Source organism: Alligator mississippiensis, chromosome 1 (genome assembly GCF_030867095.1).
Source record: "Alligator mississippiensis isolate rAllMis1 chromosome 1, rAllMis1, whole genome shotgun sequence".
Lineage (NCBI taxonomy): Eukaryota > Metazoa > Chordata > Crocodylia > Alligatoridae > Alligator > Alligator mississippiensis.
The window spans coordinates 71,257,400-71,281,224 of NC_081824.1; the positions used below are offsets into that span (position 1 = coordinate 71,257,400).

Consider the following 23,825-nt stretch of genomic DNA (forward strand, 5'->3'; position numbering starts at 1 on the left):
GGGCGCGGATCCTCGCGCCGCGGGCCGCGCTCTCCGCCAGGTCGCGCAGACATCTCCTGCGGAACCGGAGGCTCTCGCTCAGTGCCGCGTCGCTGCCAGCGGCCAGCAGAGCAGCCTCGAGCTCCGCCACGTCCTCCTCCAACTCCCGGATACGTCGGCGCGTCTCGTTCGCGGCCAGCTGGGTGTACTGCTGGCAAAAGGCTCGGATCTGTACCTTGCCCACGTCCCACCACAGCTTCCAGGAGGAGTGGCTCGATCTCGCAGCCTCCCACCTCCTCCAGAAGTGGGCAAAGCAGTCCCGGAAATAGGAGTCCTGAAGCAGGCTGACGTTGAAACACCAATAAGGTGCCCGCGCACAGGCTCTCCCCGGCAGGCTCAGTTCACTGAAGGCTAGGTCATGATCTGACAGACCCGAGGGAGCGATGCAGCTGCTGCGCAGGAGTGGCAGGTGGTGCCTGGTGACATAAAGGCGGTCGAGGCGAGCCATGGTGACACCACCGGCACCCATCCTGGCCCAGGTGTACTGGCGCGCATCAGGATGCAGGGCTCGCCAGATGTCCACGAGGTCTGCCCCCTCCAAGGCAGATTGCAGCTTGCGAGCGGAGGGCAGGTGGGGTTCGGGCCCTGTGCGGTCGAGGCGCGGGGCAGTGGTGCAGTTGAAATCCCCACCGAGGAGGAGCAGGTCATCATCCTCGCTAGCGTCGCGCAGGAGGGCAGCCAAGGTCTCGAAGAAAACGACCCTCTCCTGACCATCGGAAGGCGCGTAGACGTTGATGAGCAGCAGGCGGTGTTGTGCGAGGGTGACGCGGACGGTCAGCAGGCGGCCGGGGATGACCTCCCGCGGCACCGCCGCGTCAAGCTGCAGCTGTGGTGATAAGAGAGTCGCGACCCCAGCGCTAAGGTTGGTGCCATGGCTCAGGAACACCTGTCCTCGCCAGGCAGCCCGCCAGGCCGCCTGGTTGAATCTGTCAGAGTGTGTCTCTTGAAGGAAGGCGACGGCCAGCCTCTTCTGTCGCAGGAGCTCCAGGACGGCTTCGCGCTTCACCGAGTCTCGACAGCCGTTGATGTTGAAGGTGCCAATGATTGTGGCTGCCATGGATGTGGGTGTGGGAGAGGAAGAGCAAAGCAAGGTACGGGTGGAAGAACGAGCACCCAAGAGCAGAGCAAGGCAGTACAGACAGGTCAAGGAAGGCCTACTGTGCCCTACTCTAGTCGAGGGACCCGCCCAAGTCCCACTCAGCTCTCACCCTCTGGGCAAGCTTCTCCAAACGGTAAGCCATCTGGCGTGTGCCCAGATCCCGCTGCATGAGCTTGGCAGCTGCCCTGGCACCCTTTACGAACACTTTGGGGTCTGTGCACCACTGAGTGATGCGTCCTGCTACGTTCCTCTGCCCCTTAGTTAACTTCAAGAAGGACAGGAGTCCCCCATAGTCTGGAGGGACCCAGGGGGGCTCCGCCAGCTTGGGGTGGATGTTGCCTAAGGAAGAGCGTCGAGTCCGCACCCCCGGCGGGAGCTCGTCCGCAACCGCAGCATCGACACCCTCGATGTCTAGACACATCAGCCGCCTCTCATCGTCCGAGTCAAGGACCGGCTCCACGAGGGCATTCCCTGTCTTCCTGGGGGGGGAGAGGCCATCCCGCTCACGACGCCTCTTGCGAGACTCAGTGAGCTGGACCTCCATCTCGTCAACTTCTCCATCTAATCCACCAGGCTGGGGCATGACCAAGGGGGTAGCAGACTCTCCCGCCACCCCCGAGGCCAGGCCACCAGAAGAGAGGCATTCGCCACCATCCCCGCCGCCGCCCGACTCCGGAGGCTGGGGGACAGGCGAGGGGAGAGGGACCCCTGAAGCCCCCTCCCCCTCCGCTAAGTCTGCCCCGCCGACAGCTACATCCAACGGGGTGGGTGGTATGGCAGCCAGAGCGGGGCCAGGCTCTTTAGTGGGGGGTCCCTCGGCACTGGCCGAGGAGGGCAGGGCATCCTGAGAGGCCCCCTTCATCTTCCTCTCTTTGTCCTCCTTCTTCTTCTTCTTGGTGGTAGTGGGCAGCTGCCCCTGTGCTGGGGACGGGCCAGACTGCCCTGCCCCCCCAGCCGGCGGGGCCCCCGCACTGAGGGCAGGGGGCGCCACAGACGGGGGAGGCGGCGGCGGGGCCTGGGTAGTAGCACCAGCCTCTCCACTGGACGATGGTTTCACACCAGAGCCCCCCGTCCCCTGAGATGGAGTAGGGGTGGAAGGAGGCTGGGAGGAAGAGCTCCCTGCTTCCCTGGGCCTGCCGCGTGTCCCAGAAGTCGACACGCCGTCTCTCGGCGCTGCCGCAGGTGGCGATGGTCCGGCCGCCTTGCCCTGAGGGCACTGAGCAGCCAGGTGGGAGGAGCCGCCGCACTTAAAACACGTAGTCTCTCCCACAGACAAATAGATAATATACCTCCGACCCTCGAGCGTGAAGCTCAGGGAGCGAGGTAGAGACTGGGGGCCCTCCTTGAGGAGCATAAAGACCTGCCTCCGAAACGACAGGACGTGCTTCCGCTGAGGGTCCTTGCTTCCCATCGGCAGCCGGCGAAAAGGACTCGTAAGAACTCCATAGGCCTCGAGTCCCCTGGCCAGCTCCCGATCAGAAACATGTGGTGGGATGTTAGAGATCACCACCCTCACTGCCTGAGTCTCTAGGGGCGTGACAGGGTAGTGGATGCCCGCAATGTCTAGGCCCTCAGCACACACCCTGTCAACCAAGGCAGGCGTGCTCAAATAAATCATCGGGACCGTGTTCACACGACCCGCATAGCGGATCGTACGCCATCCCAGGAGCGCAGCCAGAGCCTCCATGCAAACCTCAAGCCCCACATGGAGAGGGGCATGAACCCTCAGGCCATGCGTCAGCGGGAGGTCCCGAGAGACATCCTCATGCCAACTGCCAGGTGTAGGAGCAGCCATCCTCACCAGGACAGGGTTAAACTGCAAAGCAAAAAAAACTAAGGGAATGAAAAGAAAACTTAAACACAGGAGCTCAAGGCCAAGCTCCCGGGAATGCGGCCAAAACAGAAAGTGAAGATAAGCCACTGAAAGGGAGGGAGGGATTTGGGCGGTGAAGAAAAAAAAAAAGCGTGGATAGAACAAAATAAGAGGGGGGGGGAAAATGCACCCCTCAAGCGGCAAATGATAATAGAGAGCTCCCCACAAAGGGGGAGGAGGGTGGGGGGGGAAAAAAGCGGCAGGGGAAGGAGGGGGGGGGGTTAAAACAGCAAAAAGAAAAAAGAAAAGGAAAACTAAAGGGTGAGGGGGGGATGGAGGGTTAATTAAGAGCACCTCTGGAAGGCAGGCTAATGGAAAAGGTAACTCCCCGTAACAAGCAGACAGAAAAAAGAGAAAGAGAGGGAAAGAGACAGTAAAAGAGAAGGCTGCGAGAAGCGTCTCATAGACAAAGAAACCGGAAGCAGAGGGGGAGGGAAGAGAGAGGAGAGAAAAGTGGGGGTAAAAGCTGCAAAAAAGCAAGAAAAGAGTCAGAAAGCGAAATAAACAGAGGCTAGAGACCTTTAGACAGGTGGGAGTGAAGCAAGAAAAGAGATAGGAAGCCGGGGAGTCTTACGCTCGGGATCGCCCCACGCAGCTCCAAGCGAGCCTGGTCCGAAGCGTCCAAAGCGGAAGGAAGGAAGGAAGGAAGGAAGGAAGGAAGGAAGGAAGGAAGGAAGGAAGGAAGGAAGGAAGGAAGGAAGGAAGGAAGGAAGGGGTTTACAAAGCCCTGAAAAAAAAAATACTCCCTGCAGGATGCTGGGCTCCCACTCAGACACCACATGATACTGCTGTGCTCTGTCAGAGAATCAGTGAAACAGCTCTGGCTGCTTTGTGTGTTTACTGAAGCTAAAGTTTTTTGTTTTGATTTTTATGAACTTTGAGAGCCATTTTTAGCTTGATTTTTTACCATCTATAAATTCAGTAATTTACAAACAGTTGGCAACCCTAATCTGCTTCCTATCCAAATTTCACAAGAAGCTAAGCCACTGTAGGCAAGAAAGAGACAAACCTCTCACAAGTGGCATAATACCACAGAGAGCTTCCTGGAGCAAAACTTAAGCATACTTTAAACAGGATGTCTCCTCTCTTCCATATCACTGGTACCAGGGAAGGAAGATTGGGAATGAATGGCTTCAAATCCTTATACCAAAAAGGGTAGCATTATTTTTTCATGTCTCGCTATCTTCTGCACTCTTTGCCACTAGGGACTGCAGCAATACTAAGGGAGAAGAGAAAAGGACAGGACCCCTCCCACCTTTTTCCATCTAGTCACCAACTGGCCAACAGGACAGAACTAGAGCCCCACTAAACAGTCAGTTTCAATCTATTTCACTTTCCCATATTTGTGTATTAATACGATGTTAGGTGTTTGAGCTGCAGACACCACAAGATAAAGTTCACTGCTCTGTTTAACTGTTTTCATTATTACAAAACACTTCTATTGATATATTTTGCAATCTACAATTTGGTGCTAAATGAATACTGGTGGAGCCCCTTGCCTATCGAAGGGGCTTCTTGCAGGTTCAGGGATCAGATTGCATGAAATCACATCCAGGATCGAGGTGTGAAATCCAAAGTTAACCCGGCACAGTTTGAAATGATTTTTCGTTAGCTATTAGGAATTAAATTTAACTATATAACGCTTGTCAGGTTTACAATGAATTAAAGGTTTCCTCAAAGGGTTTGTACCATGTTTAAAAAAAAGAGTAAAAGTGTATCTTCAGTTACACTAACAAAACTCTGAATATAGAAAAAGCCATTGATACCAGACCAAACTGCACATATCTGGCACACATCAATTTAATACACAGTACATACTTAAGCTGGATACTAACCTTAAGCAATGACATAACACAATCAATGTAGCCATAGAAGATGCTTCTGTGCAAAGCTGTCCATCCAGACTCTTTGTCTTTTGCCAGTAAATCCACTCCTTTGGCCTCTGTAAGCCAATCTACCACACTTTTCTTGCCACAGGATGAAGCAAGATGGAGGACATTCCTGCCAAAAGTATCCTTTATAGTTGCTGCATTGTAGCAATGAGAAGAGAGAAAGGCTTTCACCTGGGCTTCGCTTCCTCTGGTAACTACAGAAATAACATCCAAAGCATGCTGCAGAGAGCGACACTTCAAAGTGCAGTCAGGCATGGAAGTAGTCATCTTTACTTTTCAGAACTGCTCCCTCCTTAAAAAGTAACAGCTAATAAGAATAACAAGGCACTCAGATTTTAGTACACTATAATACAGTGCCTCTGGAAATTCATGATTCCAAGTATTTAGACTCAGTTTTACAAAGCTGCCATGAGAATCTTTGTGCTGTTCGGTTTGGCACTTGAACAAAATAAATATTTTATAAATATAAAGTTATATTTATAAAGTCTTCTATTACTCCATTTTATACAAAAGTCTTCTTATTGTCCAAAGAAAAAAATCCAGAAGTCAACTAAAAGTGGGGAGGGGGATTCCCCCTCCACACTGTCTAATTCCTCTAAATCTCCATAATTGCAAGGGAGTCCTGCAAAAGAGAAAAGAAGAAAGGATTATGAAACATTTAACATAAAACATCTTCAAAGGCTGAAGGTCCCAATAAGATATGCATTATAACTATGTCTGTAGGTACCAGAAAAGCCCTACTTAATTGATTCCTTTTAATACTAAGCTTTCCCATGCACAGAGTGAAATACCAATAGCCCCCTTGCTTCTCCAACAATTTAAGTTTTAGAAGCAAATAAGCCACAATCTACATCCACACAGAAACACAAAGCTTTAAATAAAGATGTGCTTTTAATTTAACAAAATGATCAAAACATCTCAGCAGGAAAATTTAGTAAGGATAAGGAAATAATTTCAAATGTCATGCTTTCTTATGAGATTTAAAAGGATTCATAAGAATGGGAGATATCCTAGTCTAGACTCCCAGATACAGCATGAAAATAAAAATTATGCTTCACATGAAATATAGGCAGCATTCAAACAGATACTTAGATAAGCAGGTAATAAGCTGGGGAGATAGGGGAAGGAAGGCACAGTGACCTACATACACCTCTCAGGAAAATAAGACGGCTGCTCATTCTAAATTTCATAGATTTCACTGACATTAGGGTTGGAAGGGACCTCAGAAGATCATCGAGTCCAGCCCCCTGCCCAAAGGGCAGGAAGTCAGCTGGGGTCATAGGATCCCAGCAAGATAAGCATCCAATTTACTCTTGAAGGTGTTCAATGTAGGTGCTTGAACCACCTCCGATGGCAAGCTGTTCCAGACCTTGGGGGCTCGGACAATAAAGAAATTATTCCTTATGTCTAGCCTGAAATGGTCTTGCAGTAGTTTATAATCGCTCGACCTCGTCATCCCTTGGGGCACTCTGGTGAACAAATATTCTCCCAGATACAGCTGGTCACCCCTGATAAACTTATAGGTGACCGTCAGATCACCCCTGACCCTGCACTCTTCCAGGCTAAAGAGCCTCATGGCTCTCAACTTGTTGTCATAAGGTCTGTTTTCCTGACGGCTCTTCTCTGGACTCTCTCAAGCTTCTCCACATCCTTTTTGAATTGTGGAGCACAATACTGGATGTAGCACTCCAGCTGCAGCCTCACCAAAGCTGAGTACAAGGGGAGAATGACGTCCCGGGATTTGCTTGAGAAGCATCTATGGATGCAAGCCAGCATTTTGGTTGCTTTACTAGCCGCAGCATTGCATTGCAGGCTCACGTTCATCTTGTGGTCGTTTCAGGCTGGACATAAGGGAGAATTTCTTTACTGTCCGAGCCCCCAAGGTCTGGAACAGCCTGCCACCGGAGGTGGTTCAAGCGCCTTCATTGAACACCTTCAAGATGAAACTGGATGCTTATCTTGCTGGGATCCTATGACCCCAGCTGACTTCCTGCCCTTTGGGCGGGGGGCTGGACTCGATGATCTTCCGAGGTCCCTTCCAGCCCTAATGTCTATGAAATCTATGAAATGTGGGTCCAAGGACAGAACCTTGGGGGACCCCAGTGGTCACAAGGCACTAAGACAATTGGCTTCTGTCAACCACCACCCTCTGGGTCTGACCACAGAACCAATTTCCCAGCCAGCGGATCGTGGTGGACCCAAGACCACAATTGGCCAGTTTTGCCAAGAGGTGATCATGGGATACCAGATCGAAGGGTTTTTTTAAGTCAAGATATATGACATCAATCTCTTCTCCCTCGTCCAGGTGATGGGTCACCTGGTGGTAGAAGGAAATTAGACTGGTCAAGCAAGACCTACCTGTAACAAACCCAGCAAATTTGAATTGCTCTTCAACCTAAAAATGGTTCAAACTAACTTTTCCAACACAAGGTTCACTCTGAGCCAAATATTATTCTCCGTTACATGTTACATTATTCTCCTTGATTTCAAGAAGGTTTGCTCACATATCAAATGTTTGGCTTTTCATTCCTAGGAATTAGACCTTTCTTTTTGTTTGTGACCTAAATCAGAGTCTGAAATGCTTGCTCCCTGAGCAGAACATACCAAAAAACAAAGGACAACAAAACATCTGCTAGATCTAGATGAACAAAATAATATTGGGCTTATGAAGATTCAGTCAAACTAGTATGCTATACCTATCAGTGCATTCATGAAAGTTGTGACATTTGTCATGGAACTGTGCGCCAGCTTTGTGTCCTATAACTTCATAAAGAAGTGATATCACTACATTACACAGAGAGACAGAGAAGACAGGCTGATGTTTTTGTCCAGGATCAGTACTGTATAGGAAGACTTTGACAGATGAAAGAAAAAGAATGGAGATATCCTGATTATCATGCCCTCTACTTCATTAACCGAAGTTAAAAATATCAAGCATGCTAAAATAACTGTTGTAAACAATAAATTGTTTAACATTTGCAGAAAACGAATTCTAATCTCATAAACAGGACTTGCATAAGAAATCTCAATGTAAACGGAACAAACAGTATTTATATAGTAAGCCTCCTGTGACATGGGCCCTAAACAAAAGTAAACTCAAAAATATCAACTACCAAAAAACATTATTCAGGAATAATCTACAGCACTCTGTCAAATACATCCAGCCCCACAGGCTGGGTGAGGGGTATAGGGCCAGTCTGCAGGCCAAACTGGACCCACAAACCGGCCCCATGCACCTCATGCAGCGCATGCCGTGAGCCAGTCCTGTGCACTGTGTGAGGTGCTCACCAGCCCTGGTTCTGGACTTGCATACAAAAATGGCACAAAGTGCATGCTGCATGAGGTGACCTGCTGGCCCAGCCCTGTGCACTCGCTCCAACATGCAGGGATGGTCCGTAGGCCCAATGTACACAAACTACAGAGCCAACATGCAGGGCTCATCTGGCCCTTTGCTGTGTGCAGTGCACACATTAGGTCCAGCCCCATTCAATGTATGCAGCACACGCCAGCCCTGATCCAGGGCTCACACTGCACATGGAACACAGGGCCAGCACGGGGTGGGTGCCAAGTGCAGCACGCTCACCATAGTGGCCCCCACACTGCGGGTACTACTTATAGCCCCAGTTCTAGCTCCACATACCATGTACAGAACCCCTGGGGCTGGTATGTGCTGCATTAAGGTGCACAGGGTCAGTCTGAGACCCACAAGCTGGACTGCAGGGCTCCGTGGGCTGTATCTCTGACACCCCCCCCATCTATAATAAGACCATTTTTTTTAGATAGCACCTGCCCAGTAATTCTAAGTCACCAGACATTGTGAAAAAAACTGGGTTTGGAAAAATCCATGAATAGGGGGAACAAGGTTTAGCAAGTTATTCACTAGGTGTTGTTCACTCAACCCTAGCTACCATTGACATTCTGAAATATTTCACAGATCAACACTGATAAGAACTATTGTTTACCATGGTTTTGTCTGCATCTTACAGGCATTTTCCATGTACTGTATGTTGAAGGTGAGGTGCAGACAGCCAATTCTGCACCAATATGAAAGAGCCCTATGTATCATTTTGAATGATATGCAAAAGAACTGACCTAGTAATAGATACTGGCTATCAAGCCTTCATTCAAGGGACACTAACACACCTCTTTGTTCTAAGAAGGCAGAAAAAGATAGTTTTGAGAACTACGATAGCCAGTGGAAGACCAGTACACTAGACAGACAGAACTATACCTTTAACAGGCCTCCAGATACTTATTCCACTTCATAAAACCTGGAGATCCAGGATGAAAAGCAGTATGAACTAGATATTATGATGCATAATCCAATCTGTCACCCTTTGATACTGATCTATTTGTCAGAAATGATAAAAGAGGGAAAAAAGTACACATACAGAAACTGTCAAAGCTGAAGTTTTCTTCTCTTCCTATAGTCAAAAAAACCTTTTCATGTCTATAATCAGTGAAGTAATGGTCCATGCCAGGCTTCATATTAAAGTCAATGTAGGTAAAGTTCTTCTATGATCAGGCATATCTTAAATAGCAGAAGTTCTCAAGACCCTGTTGCTGGAGGTACTTCAGAGACAAAATAAGAGCAGCAAATCAGTTATAGAAAAGCAAAGAGAGACCCAAAATTTAAAAGTCAAGGTTAGGAAGAAAAAAAAAAAATTGAACCACAATAGAGAAACCTACTTTAAATATTAAAATAGACAGAAAACTACTGACTTAGAAACACATATCATCCTGTATAACAAGCCAAGAGATAAGCAGAGTTGTGTTACACTAATGTCATTATAGTGACCTTTGCTGCAAGCATGCAGAATTAGACTCTATGGATTAATTTCCTTCCAAGTCAGCCCAGCCCTGTCCATAATTATTTCAGCACTGCAAAATAACTTCTATTGGTATATCAGAATACATTTTGAATGTTTGAGAGGCACAAAGTTATAGATCAAACCTCTGAATCCTATCAAGCAAATCAATAAAGTATACACCTTGTTGCAGTGAGTAAATACATACAAATTAGGATTTCTACAGATCTACCTTGTGCTGTGTTTAAAAAAAAAAAAGACAAACAAAAACAGATTCCCAAGACTCCTTTAACATTTCTTTTGCCTGTTACCCTCATTTTTTATTTATAATAATCTGTTTTTCTTCCTTATTGTAGTTGTATTTATTGGGCTTTTAGTCATAATATGACTAGTACTCTTTTTTTTTTAATTTGTTTAAATGCTACAATAGAATTGTTAGAAATCAATGTTCTAGCTTCTTTTAGAAGTACACTTTTCAAATATAACAAAACTGTTCCAGAACACAAAATAGTTCAAAAGAAAAAAGAAAAGAATTTAAAAAGAGTGACAGCATAAAGAAGCTTAGTGTTATAGCTTATTTTGCAACCACAGCAAGTTAGTTTCACAAGTTTGCTCCCTACTTTCCTCTGGAGCATAGGCGACGAGTCAGGGGGCACATTCTCCTCCTCTCCCTCCTCTCCACCCCCAAGAGCTTTGGTGCTCCCCCTGAACGAGTGCTCCAGCTGGTAGGAGGGCAGCAGTAGTGCCCTCCCTGAAACTGGCTCTGCTGGCAGCACATCAGCAGCGTGCCACATGCTGGGCAACGCCCACCAGACTCAGGAGGCGCCACTTGCCCATGCTCTGGAGCCCAGGACAGAAGTAAGGTTATAACCAGTACTGATCAAGAATTGCCCCTATGTTGCACTGTGAAAATTGCCTTAAGGCAGCAAATAGATAGAAGCCTCTTTCTAAGCCCTGCGGACATAGATACCCATCCATAAGCTGTTTTCAGGCCTGTCTGGTGGTTTTATGGCCTTTTAGCCACTGTTGTCAAGCTACCTGATTTTACTGGCGGGTAGGGGGGCGGAAAGGAGAGACACTGAAGTTGGATGCAGGATGTCTCAAAGTAACAATGCGTGGTCACTATAGCCTGGTAACTTAATAGTTCCCCTACCACTTGACCCAGAGGAGTAAGCTCTGCCTTTACTTTAGAGAAGCAAAATTAAATTATCTGAGCCCCTCAAATACATCTTGGGGCAAAGAAATTACTAGTGGACTGAGAACGGGGAACTGGAAAGGGGCAGGAAGGAAAGGAGATTGCACCCCTCAAACACAACACAGAAACACGCTTCTTCAAAATGAGGTGGAACAGTACAAAGGCAAATACAGAATTTAGCTATATGCTCATGGGATTCAACAGTCTTGGGCTGATAGAGATGACTACCTTGCCTTTTGCCTGAATGGGAAAAATAGCTAATAAAGGTTGTGATGGCCCCATTCTAGGTGTATTCTCCAACTGCAAAATTTGTCAATAGTTCTGAAGGTGCTGAATACTACTACAGCAGAAGGAGAGGTAGATGGGTTACAACTGCATAAAAAGGATTATGAATTCCTGATGCTGATTTTTAAAAAAAAGGGGAGGGAGACATATGGATGAGATGTAAGGTCATGGAAAGTGGCAGAGGAGGAAGCCTTCCAATACTGGTATCAGCATACTCAGTGTTGGTTTCTCTGCGGTGAAGAGCTGCTGAGCCAGATTCCATACTCCTGAGATAACAGGCAGAGAAGATGTGTAACAGATTCTCCCCAACTTCATAAGACTTCCTTCTGTGTCAATAATCTCAAGTCTTCTTCCTGCTGGAATGCATTTCTAACAAATGACTAAGTATCAATGCCAGGGCCTGCAGGTAGACTTGGTGCTAAAACAGAAACAGGAACCAAACCTAGATCAGCTATTTCTGATGTTTGGGCAGGATCAGGCACTGGCAAAACTGGCGACCAAGAAGTAAGGCTAGTGGTTCCAGAATTCATTTCAACCTAAGTGTCCTTTGAAAGACTGAAGGACACAGGCACACATCAATGCCTTTCGCATTAGATCTAGAAGAATCAGATCCTATGACTGCAATGAACACAAATGCTGAAGCACTGGCTAGTAAATGCTTCTTAGGCTCAGAGGGCAAGGATCTCAAGTCATAAGAGAAGTAAGAAAGAGCAGAGAAGAGAAGAGGTTCAAATATTTAGAATTAAATACCATTTATGAGAGCCTACTGGTATCATTGTTTGCATATGCACTCCAGTAAGTGACTAATTTACTAAGAGTCCAGCCAAAGCTGACCCGAGCAGGGTGCAAGGCCCAGAGCAAATCAGCTCACGCGGGGCTCTGCCCCTGCTCCGATCTGGGCCCCAGACCTGAAAAAGCCACCGCCACCAATGGCAGCGGCAGCATTGGCATTGGCGGGGTAGCGAGTGGCTGGATACGGAGCCGCCACTACTCCGCCCCACTCCACGGGGCCTCCCAAGGGCCTGGGGCATTTGCCCCGATTCACAACCCCCTCCCTCCCACCCAGGATGGCCCTGAGTTCAGCAATCTGTCCCAGGATTTAGTTTTTAAAAAATCCTCAAAACTTTATTTTATTTTTAAATCAGCTTAGAGTTGAATCCTTTTTCCTCATACCATGTGTTCTGCCCTATAAAAATCAGCACTTTGTTTTTTCACTTGGTACACCCCAGAGGAATTTTCTATTCAAAAAGCTCAGTCCTGTTTTAAAAAAATACATAAAATTAAAAAAAAAATCTTACTTGTGGTTCTCTGCATATACAACAGAACAACATTCTCACATTATCCATACACTCAAAAGCTCTGACTGAAGTTTCCTCATAATCATAAAAAAAAAAGTCTTTGAATTGTGAATAAAAGCATGTAAAAAAACAAGCTAGCTCAGGAAGCAAATAACAAATGTTGCTTAAATGCAGGCATTATGGCTATGGACAGAAGTTACACAAACTGGTAAAAGTCATCAGAAACCAGTTCAATTCTCTAACACAACAGAAGTTCAGGGCACATAAACCACTTTCAAAATGGCCCAAACTAGTTTAAGATAACCCAAGATGGATGTAGCATCAGACTTAACTGATTTGGGTTAAATCAGTTTATTGAACTTTTGTCCCAAATCCCCTCAAGATTCAAGTTAACTCACAGTCCCCCAGCATCCCAGGATGCTTTGCACCTTCCCCTGCAAACCCCGCTGCCTCGCAGGGAGGGCAGCCTAGCCTTGGCCAAAGCTATCTGCTTCAGCTGAGCAGGGAGGCGTGCTCTAGCACCTGCCATCTTCTGACCTGGGCCACTGCAGGCATGTGGCTGCATTTCCAGAATCAAAAGTAAATGTCTGTTCACTTACTTATTGGTTCAATCTACATAGCTTAGACAAGTGGCTCCCAACCATTTTTTTGCTGCAACCCTAAATCCGGGTCGCAACCCCTGCCTCTGCCACTGATTCACTCATGCCCGGTGGCACCAGCAGAGCCCAGGCCAGGCTGGGATCGTGGGAAACAGCGGCGGTGAGAGCTATGCAGACCATGCACCAAGACAGCCCCACAGGCAGGAAGGGTGGGGCAAGGGACAGACCCCCCCCTCCCCCGTGACCCCGATTTGGGTTGCAACCCAAGGTTGGGAGCCACTGGCTTAGACTAACCTGCACAGATTGAATCGATACAGCCTCAGACTTTTTGACTGTTTGTACTTAGGCTGTGTGTGATTGAAGAATGAAAACTATAGAACAAAAGTAAATCACAAGGAAAAAAAGACATGTTGTCATGTGATTACTACATGCAAATACTTACGTTTAATGGAAAAAAAGAGCATAATTTTTTTCTTGGCAAAGTCATACTATTCTCCTAATACACAAGCGTGTTGTTCTTAGAACAGGCACCTAAGTCATTTATCTATGCTGTCATTAGAAGGGATAATGTATTTACTTGCTGCTGTAGTATTCCAAATACAAAGGTACAAGCTGCACTCTCAAAGTTACATGCATAGCAACAATATGGGTTCTTTGGATTTTCTTACAGATGACTTGTTAACAAGCAAGTAAATCCTTTTAAAAATTATTTTTATGTGATTTGTTATTTAAGTCCACTGAAGGGTAGTTTCACAGAATAGATTATTCAATTTAAAAATATCAGTTTTAATCCTGCAAATACTGATGTACCAGCTTACGTTCATTCATGCAAGTGGTTTCAAGACTGCTCAAATAAAAAGAGTTGCAAGATTACACATAGTTATTCTTACTGGGTTTTTTCACCCTTTTCCCTAAATGCTTTCTGCTCACCATGGCTGCTAGCAGACATTCAAAAAACAAAAACAAACAAAGAAAAAACAAATACCCTGCAATTTCCCAGTACAAGCAGTGTGCTATGTTACTTGAACCCGGCTTTGCAGCACCTGTATAGATCAGGCACTCCAGCAAGGCTTTTTGGCACTTTTAGCTAAAGCTGATTCAATCAACTATTAGATAAAAGTGCCAAAAGCCCCACTAAAGTGTCCGATCTATACAGATGTTGATCAGGTGAGCCAGGTCCAACCAAGACACTGCCTCTTCTGAGCATGCACTGGGCTCATCCTGGGAACACACTGAGTTTAAAGTGTTGCTTTATTTTTTTTAAGTCTGCAAATAGCCTGTTTCTTTAACTACTACATGCAATTTTCACCAATATTCAAGAGGTCAAATATACTCTAATCTAACTTAAAGGAGTTTACTTTTAATTAAACTTGGATAACAATTTGACCTTGCAGCTGCCAGGAACTAAGAGAATACAGTCCTTACTGGAGCAACCAAGATCCCCAACTTAGTTCAGTAGTGGGTAAATGGCTTAGGCAAGGAATAAAAAGAGCCAAAATCTTCACAGCAGTCAGATGGGATTGGACTGTAAGAGGATTTTCTAGATTTGTCACATAACCTTTTACTGTAATGGGATAAAACTTAAGAGTTCAAGGAATACTAACTGATTAGGAGTTTAAGCTCCCCTCTGCAAGCAGTCAGCTGATTGGACAAAAGAGAAGACAAACTACCCTAGTTTCTCACAAGCACTGGCACCCAACCTGTTACTTCTTTCATCTTTTACTTTCTTTGGTTAATAGTATTTGGTCCTTAGGTGTTAAGTGGCAGGTAATAATCAAAACACTGAGTATATTTGGTGAAACGATTGCATGTAGACAAGAGTAAGCATCAGGGAAAGGAAAAGAATCTGACAAGATAAAGCTAGTGGAAAAGGTAGGAAAAAAGTATATAGGACACAAAGCAGAGAGAAAACAGATCCTAGACATGACTTAAAAAAAATTATCTTAACCATGGTCTGATAGGAAAGGAAAGGAAAGGAAAAGGCCAAACAAAAGCAGAATAAATCAAGAGTTGTTTGGTGATTTTTTTTTTTTTTTGGGGGGGGGGGTTAATATACACTGTCAACAACTTTTCTAGTTACTGTTCAAACAGTACAAACAGATTTCATAGACACTAGGGCTAGAAGGGACCTTGTAAGATCACTGGGTCCAGCCCCCTGCCCAAGGGGCAGGAAGTCAGCTAGAGGCAAAGGAGCCCAGAAAGATAAACGTCCAAATGTTTCTTAAAAGTGTCCAGAGTACATGCAAGCATCACCTCTGCGGGAAGCCTGTTCCAGGCCTTGGGGGCTCAGACAGTAAAGAAGTTTTTCCTTATGTCCAGCCTAAAATAGGCTTGCAGGAGTTTGTGACTGTTGGACCTTGTCATCCCTTGGGGTGGTCTGGTGAACAAGCATTCCCCCAGATCCTGATGTACACCCGTATGAACTTATAGGCTGCCACCAAGTCACCCCTGAGCCTGTGCATCTCCAGGCTGAAGAGTCCCATAGCTCACAGCCTCTCTTCATAAGGCCTGTTCTCTTGGCCTCTGATCATGCATGTGGCTCTCCTCTGGACTCTTTCAAGCTTTTCCATGTCCTTCTGATTATTATGGCTAGAAAATGTTATGAAGAGCACCATAAACAGAGATTAAACTAGAAAAACAATTTGTTAGGACGGTAAGCAAACAGTTCAAACCATGTTGTAGGTTCAGCACAAGCTACAGTAACCTACAGGGTACTGCATTTAAGCACGCAGCCTCAGAACCAGAAGAGAAGCTATACACTCACCTAAAATATGCACACACTTATCCAAACTTAGTGTAAATAATGCACCCTAAATACACAGTACTTTCAGTATGGTGGTATTAAAAGCCTCAAAATAGACCAGCTCCCATCATTTTCAAGTCCCTAATAGTCGGTCAGTTTCATGGCTGCCACTGGAAACCTTGAAAGTGACAAGAACTAGTCAATGTCTGGCCTAATACCACAGCACTGATGTTACTTAACCAGCACCATCAATGCTGTGATATTTGCAGCCCTCAAGTTAGCCAGAATACTATTAGGTTACAAAAGATGACTATGGAGCTGAAACATGTTACACACTTAAATAGCTTTACATTTACTATGCAAATAACCCATGCTTGTTGCAATGTAAGCAATAGATAACAAATAGAAATGTGCTTACTCTTATGAGGTTAAACAAATCATGCCTCTACGTGGTGTGAATAAGTAGCGTACACCCTATCAATCATAACCTGAGGAACACTAAGGCACAAAGTATCTAGACAAATTTCAAAAACATTTCCAAATAATACATTAATGTTCTTGAACTAAAGTGAGATTTGAAGCTCTGATGTTCAAATGGGCTTTTAAAACTAGCCTGGAAGTTATTATTAACTAATGAAAAATATAACTAACTTTTAATATATACATTAAAAGTCCCTCACAAAATTATTTCTATAGCTACAAGCTTATGAATATTATTTATACTTGACTTGTTCTTCCCCATCTAGTGGGAAGATGCAGCAGTTTGGATAAACAAGTGTCCATAGTCAGCATCCACTCCCTGCCTGTGTGATACAGAATACTGGGAAAGATGAATCTATGATCTGAAAAGGCAATTCTTATGTACAACAATCATGATTTAGAAGATGACTGGAGTACTTTGCATTGTTTAAAAGATTAAAGATCTTTATATTTGGGATTAGACAAAAATGAGACACCAAAGTGATTTTGAAATGAATGTGCATCTCCTTCCTCGTATTTTATTTTAACAAACAGTGGGAATGCTGCAGGGGAAGAACATCTACCTCAAGAAAAGGAACAGGAAGTAGCACATTGCCCTCCTTCCTTTGATATCTGCTAAGCTGTCTCCACAGAGTTGGCAGCCCCAACCAGAAAGTAAGTGAGCAAGCTCCAGACTCAAGTCTCATTGCAGACTGTCATTAGAATGCTTTGTTGATAAGAACATTTTATAAGAATTTTTACCTATAAATTCAAACTGAGCTCAGGTGTAGCTTTAAATAAACATCAGTTTTAGCCCCTTTAGTTGAATGATTCGTACTTTCTAAAGTCATTTGGTAATAAATACAATACCTGCTTTGATACTCTGCAATCCAAAGAACAAGCCTTAAAGTTTAGTCTACATCATTAAAAAGTACTTATACAAATCTTTAACCCTCATCTTCCCTATTACTGGGGGATCATATAATCATCACCAAAATTGCAGCCAGAGAGGGACACAATAATTACAGCATATATCCTGACTTTATTTTGAAACAACTATATCCCAATGCTGAGCTGTCCTACTGCGCCCTACAGGATGTTCTTATAAATAAACAGAAAAATACAGACTAAAAAAAATTACCAGATCTTTGGACATGATTTTTCATTGAAAAATTATCAAGGATCTCTCAAATGGAGTATTCAATTCAACATTTTCAACAACCTGGATTGCAGAACAACATGTTCACTTACCAAACTTGTAAATGACCAAGCAGGGATGACCTGCAACTACTTCGGAGAACAAGACTTGAACTCAAGATGATTTTGAAAAATTAGATAAATGATCCAAAGATCAGCCAAATGAAATTTGGTCAAGAAAAGTGCGTTTAAAAAGAAACCAAATGTGTATATGCAAAATGGGCAGTAACTGTCAAGGTAATAGTTGCATGCAAGAGAATATGAGCTACCAATAATGTGAAGTTGCAAAATACATACCAGCAAGCCTCACTCTGGAATGCTTCAACCAAAGTGTTGTATATACAACCACATGGGGGAAGGAATCATCTCCACAGCACCTGTAATGCCTCAACTAGAATACCATGCCAGTTCAACCACCACTTTTTAAGATGGATGAGGGTCCAAATGATAAAATAATGAGCGTTAAGAGGTTTAGAAAACAATGACCTACAGAGAAAGGTTGAAGGAACTGAGTTTCTCTCTAGAAGAGAAAAGACTGAGGACACAGCAGCTGTCAAACATGGAAAGGGTTCTATTAAAGAGGAGTGATGAGTCGTCCTCCAGGTTCACTGTAGATAGGATGAGAAGTAATCAGCTTAATGTGCAGCAAAGAAGATTTACATTGGACTTGAGGAAATACTTTCTAACTATGAGGTTACGTAAGCACTGGAACAAGCTATCTATAGAGTTTGTAGAGTCCCCATGACTGAGATTTTTAAGAACAGGTTAAGTAAACATGAATCCAAGGTAGTCTAAGTACGTTTGCTACCTAAGAGTAGTGTTTTATTTCACCTTAAAGTTTCTCTGATCATAACACAAACAGTTCAAAATGCCAGGTAACATGCTCCAATTATTGTTTTTGTCACCAAGCAGCACATTGGCATAAAGTCTCCTTTCTGCCATAACTGTGGTTGGAGAAAGAGTAACAGCACCCCAGCAACTCCAGTCTCCTTATCCAACGTTCATTCCTCACTTTGTTAACCTTTTAATTATTAATGCACGCTATAGATAGAAAGGTTTGTATTTAATTCATAACAAAACATAAAAATGCCATTCATGTAAATTACAACACTCATTTAAATCATCCTGGAATGACTTCCACTTTATACATAGTCCATGAGCCAGTTAAAAAAAGATACAGCTATGGAGAAATTTTAAGTTAAAAACAAAAAAGAGCAATGGCACAACTGGAAATGGTCAAAACCATTCTGACTTCACACAAAAGCACAGCTGTTTTCCCTTCCCATTATTTGCCAGGACCAGGGGCTGGGCCTTTGCTTTAACTCTTCACATTCAAATTGCTCAATGCTGCTGACAAGTCAGATCTGTGAACCCCAAATATTATTTCAAAGATCCCCTGTACAGTCATTGGAGATTTACAGATGTGCTACCCGAAACATGAAGCTCTGAAGTCAAGCTGGTAAATGCTTCACCAAACATCCAGCAAAGTGAAACCAAATGCCTGGGGGCAGGAAAAAGAGGTGGATCCAGGGAAATGCACTTGCACCCTCCCCCTACACTTTGATTCCTGCTCCACTGAAACTTCAAAACCTAGTGCCTAGCAGCAGCACCATGAACTCTGTCCCAGCAGTGCCAAGGGAGACACTTGACTTCATGTATCATTATAAACCTACCTGATCCCTTCTAAACTCATCCTACCACTGGTAACAAACCTCTTCTTTTTAATCGTCTCCACGTACTCAGGGGCTGGCCTTTGTGGCTGCTTGCTAACTCTGGGAAAGACGCTATTTCACAGCCCTCTGCACTCTTTGTAACTCCTTCAGCAATTCGTTTTCATTTCCATCTTAAAAGGGAATAATCCACCTGACCCCTCCCACCATTAGCAAAGCTTCGATCTTATTTATACTGGAGAAAAGTGTGTCGTTTTACACGTGCTGACAGCACCGCAGCACCTGAACCCCCTTTTCAGGAGCCGAAACCCGCCTATGCCTGGGGAGGCTCCCGGAGTGCTTACGACGTGGCGCAAGGGACAGCAGCGGAAAGAGACGAGCAGGAGCAGCGGCGCCGCCAGCGCTGCCCCCGGGGCGGCCGCTGGGCCACTGCTCCTGCCCGGGCGGTTACGGCCCGTTAAGACGCCGGAGGTGGAGGGGGGACCTGACCGCCCCGCCCCACTCCGCCGGCCCGTGCAGCCCCCCCGCCGCCTCCTCACCAGTCGCTAGATGACGGGGCCAGGGCGGGGGGAACAGGCCGCGCGCTGGGCCTCACGGGGGCTCATCCTCAGTGGCGACAGCGCGGAGCCAGGCTACTCTGCGAGCCTGACCAGGGGGCAACTGCCACGGCTCCGGCACAGAGCTGGCACTAGCAGGGGATGAGCAACGGCCCCACCCCGCAACAAGGCCGCGCGGGATTGGCTGGAGCGCCGCACGTCCCGCGCGTCCATTGGCTGCCGGAAGCCAGGGCGCTGCCCAATGCCGCGGAGCCGGGCGGGACTGACGGGGTGGGCTCGGGGGACTGGACGGGAACCGGGACTGGACAAGCATTGGTGAAACCAAGCGCGCCGGGTTGTGCCGCTGCCCCTCCGACTCCCGCAGCTCCGAGCGGGAGCTTGGGCTTGGCCTAAGGAGCCCGGGGCTTTGCAGCGTGCGGCGAGGGGGCCGCCAGCACTTCTGAAGGAGCCGGAGGCACAGAGGCTTCCCCTGGCCGGGGGCAGCGGGCAGGTGACTCCTTGGGGACTAACTGCAGGCTGATGCGGTGCCTCCCTGCGCTGCCTCTGCTGACTTCAGGGGCGGGTGATAACTCCCTCCCATCCCTCAACCAGTCAGCAAGGGCGAGAGGAAACGTTGTCAGGCGAGAAGAAAAGCTCCGAAACCAGCGGCACTAAGAGAAGGAAAGCAAACCGCTGTTGTGGCGAAGAAGGCGGGGGCCTGGGGGTTTCTTTGCTTCCCGGCAGGGGGTGTCAGGCACCCAGGGCCCTGCCTGGGCCCCAGGCTGCCACCTTCCCAACAGCACAGGGGGCAGATGCAGGTGGCCAGAAACCTCTAGCTGGGCCTAGCAAGGGGTGGGCAATTATTTCTGCTGGAGGGCTGCTTAAGGAGGGTGGTGAGGGTAGCCCTGCCCTTTGACAGGTGCCCTGCCCCCTGGTCACCATCTTGGAACCAGAAATCCTGCCCCTGACCTTTGCCACCAGAAGTCCCTCCCCTTGCCATGGAAGTATATAAGGGTTGTGCACCAGGAACTGGGAGAACAGTTCACCAGGGCCCCCCCAAAGGATAACAAGGTCTAACGGCCACAAATTTCGGGAAGGCTGATTTAGACTGGACAGAAGGAAAAACTTCTTTACAGTCCAAATGTCCAAGGTCTGGAACAGACTCCCCCCAGAGGTGGTGCAAGCACCTACTCTGGGCTCATTCAAAAGGCGTTTGCATGCTTATCTTGCTGGGATCATTTGGCCCCAGCAGACTTCCTGCCTATGGCAGGTGGGCTGGACTCAATGATCTTGTGAGGTCCCTTCCAGCCCCTAATGTCTATGAAATCTATGAAGTACTCCTTTTTGGGAGGGGTGGGGGTTGCGATCGTGAAACTGGAAAAAAACGAATCGTATACTAAAAAAAAAAAAAATCAAATAATATCTACTATAACATATTTTAAAATAAAATTAAAATATTTTTGCCCTGTTGTATGTATTTTGGTGTAGAGGTGATTGCATAATAGCTCAAAATACAGTCTTACTCTTGTATGTTGTGTCAGGGGGGAGGGGGATAAGGGGACACATGTGGGGGCTGTGTGGTTGTGGAGTGATTATGGTAGGAGTGGGGGGCTGTAAGAGTGTGTGGGAGTATGATGGGGGAGTGTGGGAAAGTATGTGTGTGGATATAGTGAAGGGTGAGGGGGCTGGGAGTGTGTGGGGGGCTGTGGGAGGGTGTTGGTATGGGTTGGGGGTATGGTGGGAGATGGAGAGCCAGCCCTGCGCATCCTATCCTGACTGCAGCATGCAGTTTCGGCCTACAAGGCTGGAACCCATATGGTGCAACATGAGGCCAGCCTGGCCCAACCCATTCAGGCACAACACAGTTCTGGCTGCAAGTCCAGGACCCACATGGCACAGAACAGAGCCAGCCTGGCCCAGACCCTCTGTGCTGTGCCACATGAATCCCGGGCATGCAGCGGAGAACCACATGCTGCCCAAGAGGGGACAGGGTGGGCTGGGCTGGCTCCCTGCTGCGCTGCATGGTTCCCAGGTCCAAGGCTGGGACCTGCATGGTGCAGCACAGAGCCAGCCTGAACCAGCTGGCTCTGTGCTGCACCATGCAGCATATAGGTCCTGGCTGCAAAGCCTAGGACCCACACAGTGTGGCACAGAGACAACCCAGCCAGGCCTGGCCCATCCCAGCAGCATGCAGTTCTGCTCTGCATGTCCAGGGCCCACATGGCACAGCATGGAGCTGGCCTGGCTCAGCCTGTCTCCTCCCAGCAGCACATGGTTCCTGGTTGCAAGGCCAGGACCCACACAGTGTGCCATGGAGCTGACCTAGCCTGACCCAGTGGCACACTAGAGTGCCAGAACCATGGAAAGTCACATGCCATCAAGCTGAGCAAGCTCCATGCCTACACGCGGTGCTCCTGGCACTCTAGCCAGGAGTGGCACATGGAGGCACACAGCCAGAGTCCCACCACCCCCACAGAGTGGGACGATCTCCAGTGGTACTTCTCCCCCCGCCAGTTCTCACCTGACTTTCAACTCTCGGATGAGGGAGGGCTGGGGAACAGCCACAGGGTTGCCAGGGCAGAATTCTCTACTAGCCAGGAGCTTCTGGTCTCCAGAAGCTCTGTGGGGTGAGGAAGGGGCAGGGTAGGGCAGTCCGCTTTCAGACAGGCAGCCTCCAGCAGGTAATAATTATCTAAATTTTAGAGGTGCCCGCAAGCCTGATCGAATGGCCTGGCAGGTCGGATGCAGCCCACGGGCCATATTTTGCCCAGCCCTGGCCTAGCAGATACCCACTCGCTGCCAGAAAAGTGGTCTGCCTAGGTCAGCTGGCCCTTCACCTCTTCCAATATAAACCCCTGCCCTGGAAGAAGAAATGTCAGAGCAATAAGGTTCAGTCCTGTGTCTGGGTTGTACCTTCAGGTCATGCTGCCACTGGTTTCCTGACGGTCTCCAGGCCTGACCTGGCTGGCCTGTGGACCCCAAGCTTGGCCTGATCCTTTGGATATTTGACCCAATTCTGGTTTGATCTCCTGGATATGTGACCCAGCTAGTCTCCTGGCCCTGTGTTCTGCTCGACTCTGGATTTCTGACATGTTTCCTGGATGGATCTTCGGGCTTCCTGACTTGCCTACCTCTGATGTGGCCTGCTCCCCTCAGACCTCAGCTGTGTTTCTGACCCATAGATGATCCCCCAGACCTGGCTGCCTATGTCCTGGCTTGACAAGGGGTAAACATTAGAAAGGTGGTAGAACACCTTTGAAACTAATAAATGGGGAGCTAAAAGGTACAGAATAGGGCTCAGATTGAAACACCCTATAGGGGTGAAGCTGTGAACAATAAGCATAAGAAACAGACTAGAAGTATGCAGGTGAAATATGAGAACAGCATGAAAAAATAGATTTACTAATTAAACTGTCATATACAAGTGGCCACCCAGGCAACAATAAAAAAGATTTATATTTATATTCTTATGTATTCCTATTCTTATTTCAATAATTTTTTTTAAAAGATTCTGGCTTTTATACTAATGCCAGAATTCTAAGGTCCAAGACTGAGGAACTTGACTGCCTAGCAGTAAATAACAATACTGCCATACTAGATATCTCAGAAATGTGAAGTGAGGAAAATCAATTGGAAGATGTAATACCAAAATACAAGTTATACAGAAAGCTAGACTACATCAGGCACAAGTGCCAGAGTATGGCACACAAAGTCATTTTGTTTGGCATGCGCACATTGGGGCGAACAGCAGGGAATGGGCTGGGGCTGCACTGCCACAACAAGGATAGGGGCCCCCATGGCTCCCCCACCATCTGCCCCTGACACACCAACATCTTACAAGTCAAGGTTGCAGGTGTTTTTGGCACTCTGCCTAAAAACATTGCCGACCCCAGTACTAGATCGGACTGGTGGGGGAGTGGAACTCTACATCAAATGCTGCATTGACTCAATTAGGGTAGATTTGTTTTTTAACTGATGAGAGAGGTACCCTAGGACCTCTGTGGTTAGAAATGCTAAGTTTCAATAGAAAAAGTATAGCTCCCTTCTCCCCTCCCACCAGACCAGGCTAGAAGCAGCAAGGTAGAAATGCTAAGGGAGTTGAGACTGCAAAAGCAGAAAACAGAAATAATGG

At 46.8% G+C, this 23,825-nt stretch overlaps 1 protein-coding gene across 3 annotated transcripts in view; it reads right to left on the minus strand.

Moving 5' to 3' along the window:
* IBTK (inhibitor of Bruton tyrosine kinase) overlaps positions 1-19,870 on the minus strand; it is a 104,473-nt gene extending 84,603 nt beyond the window's left edge. Inside the window, exons 1-2 of one of the 3 annotated variants that reach the window (XR_009463610.1) lie at positions 19,697-19,870; positions 4,847-5,525 (exon numbers count right to left, since the gene is read on the minus strand). Coding sequence is in view for 2 of the 3 variants with exons in the window: in XM_006275612.4 (XP_006275674.1) it covers positions 4,847-5,170 (324 nt within the window). In the remaining variant the exon portion in view is untranslated. The remainder of the gene's footprint in view (positions 1-4,846; positions 5,526-19,696) is intronic. The other 2 variants (XM_006275612.4, XM_014596681.3) reach the window with 2 other exon arrangements.
* Positions 19,871-23,825: the final 3,955 nt, after the last annotated feature.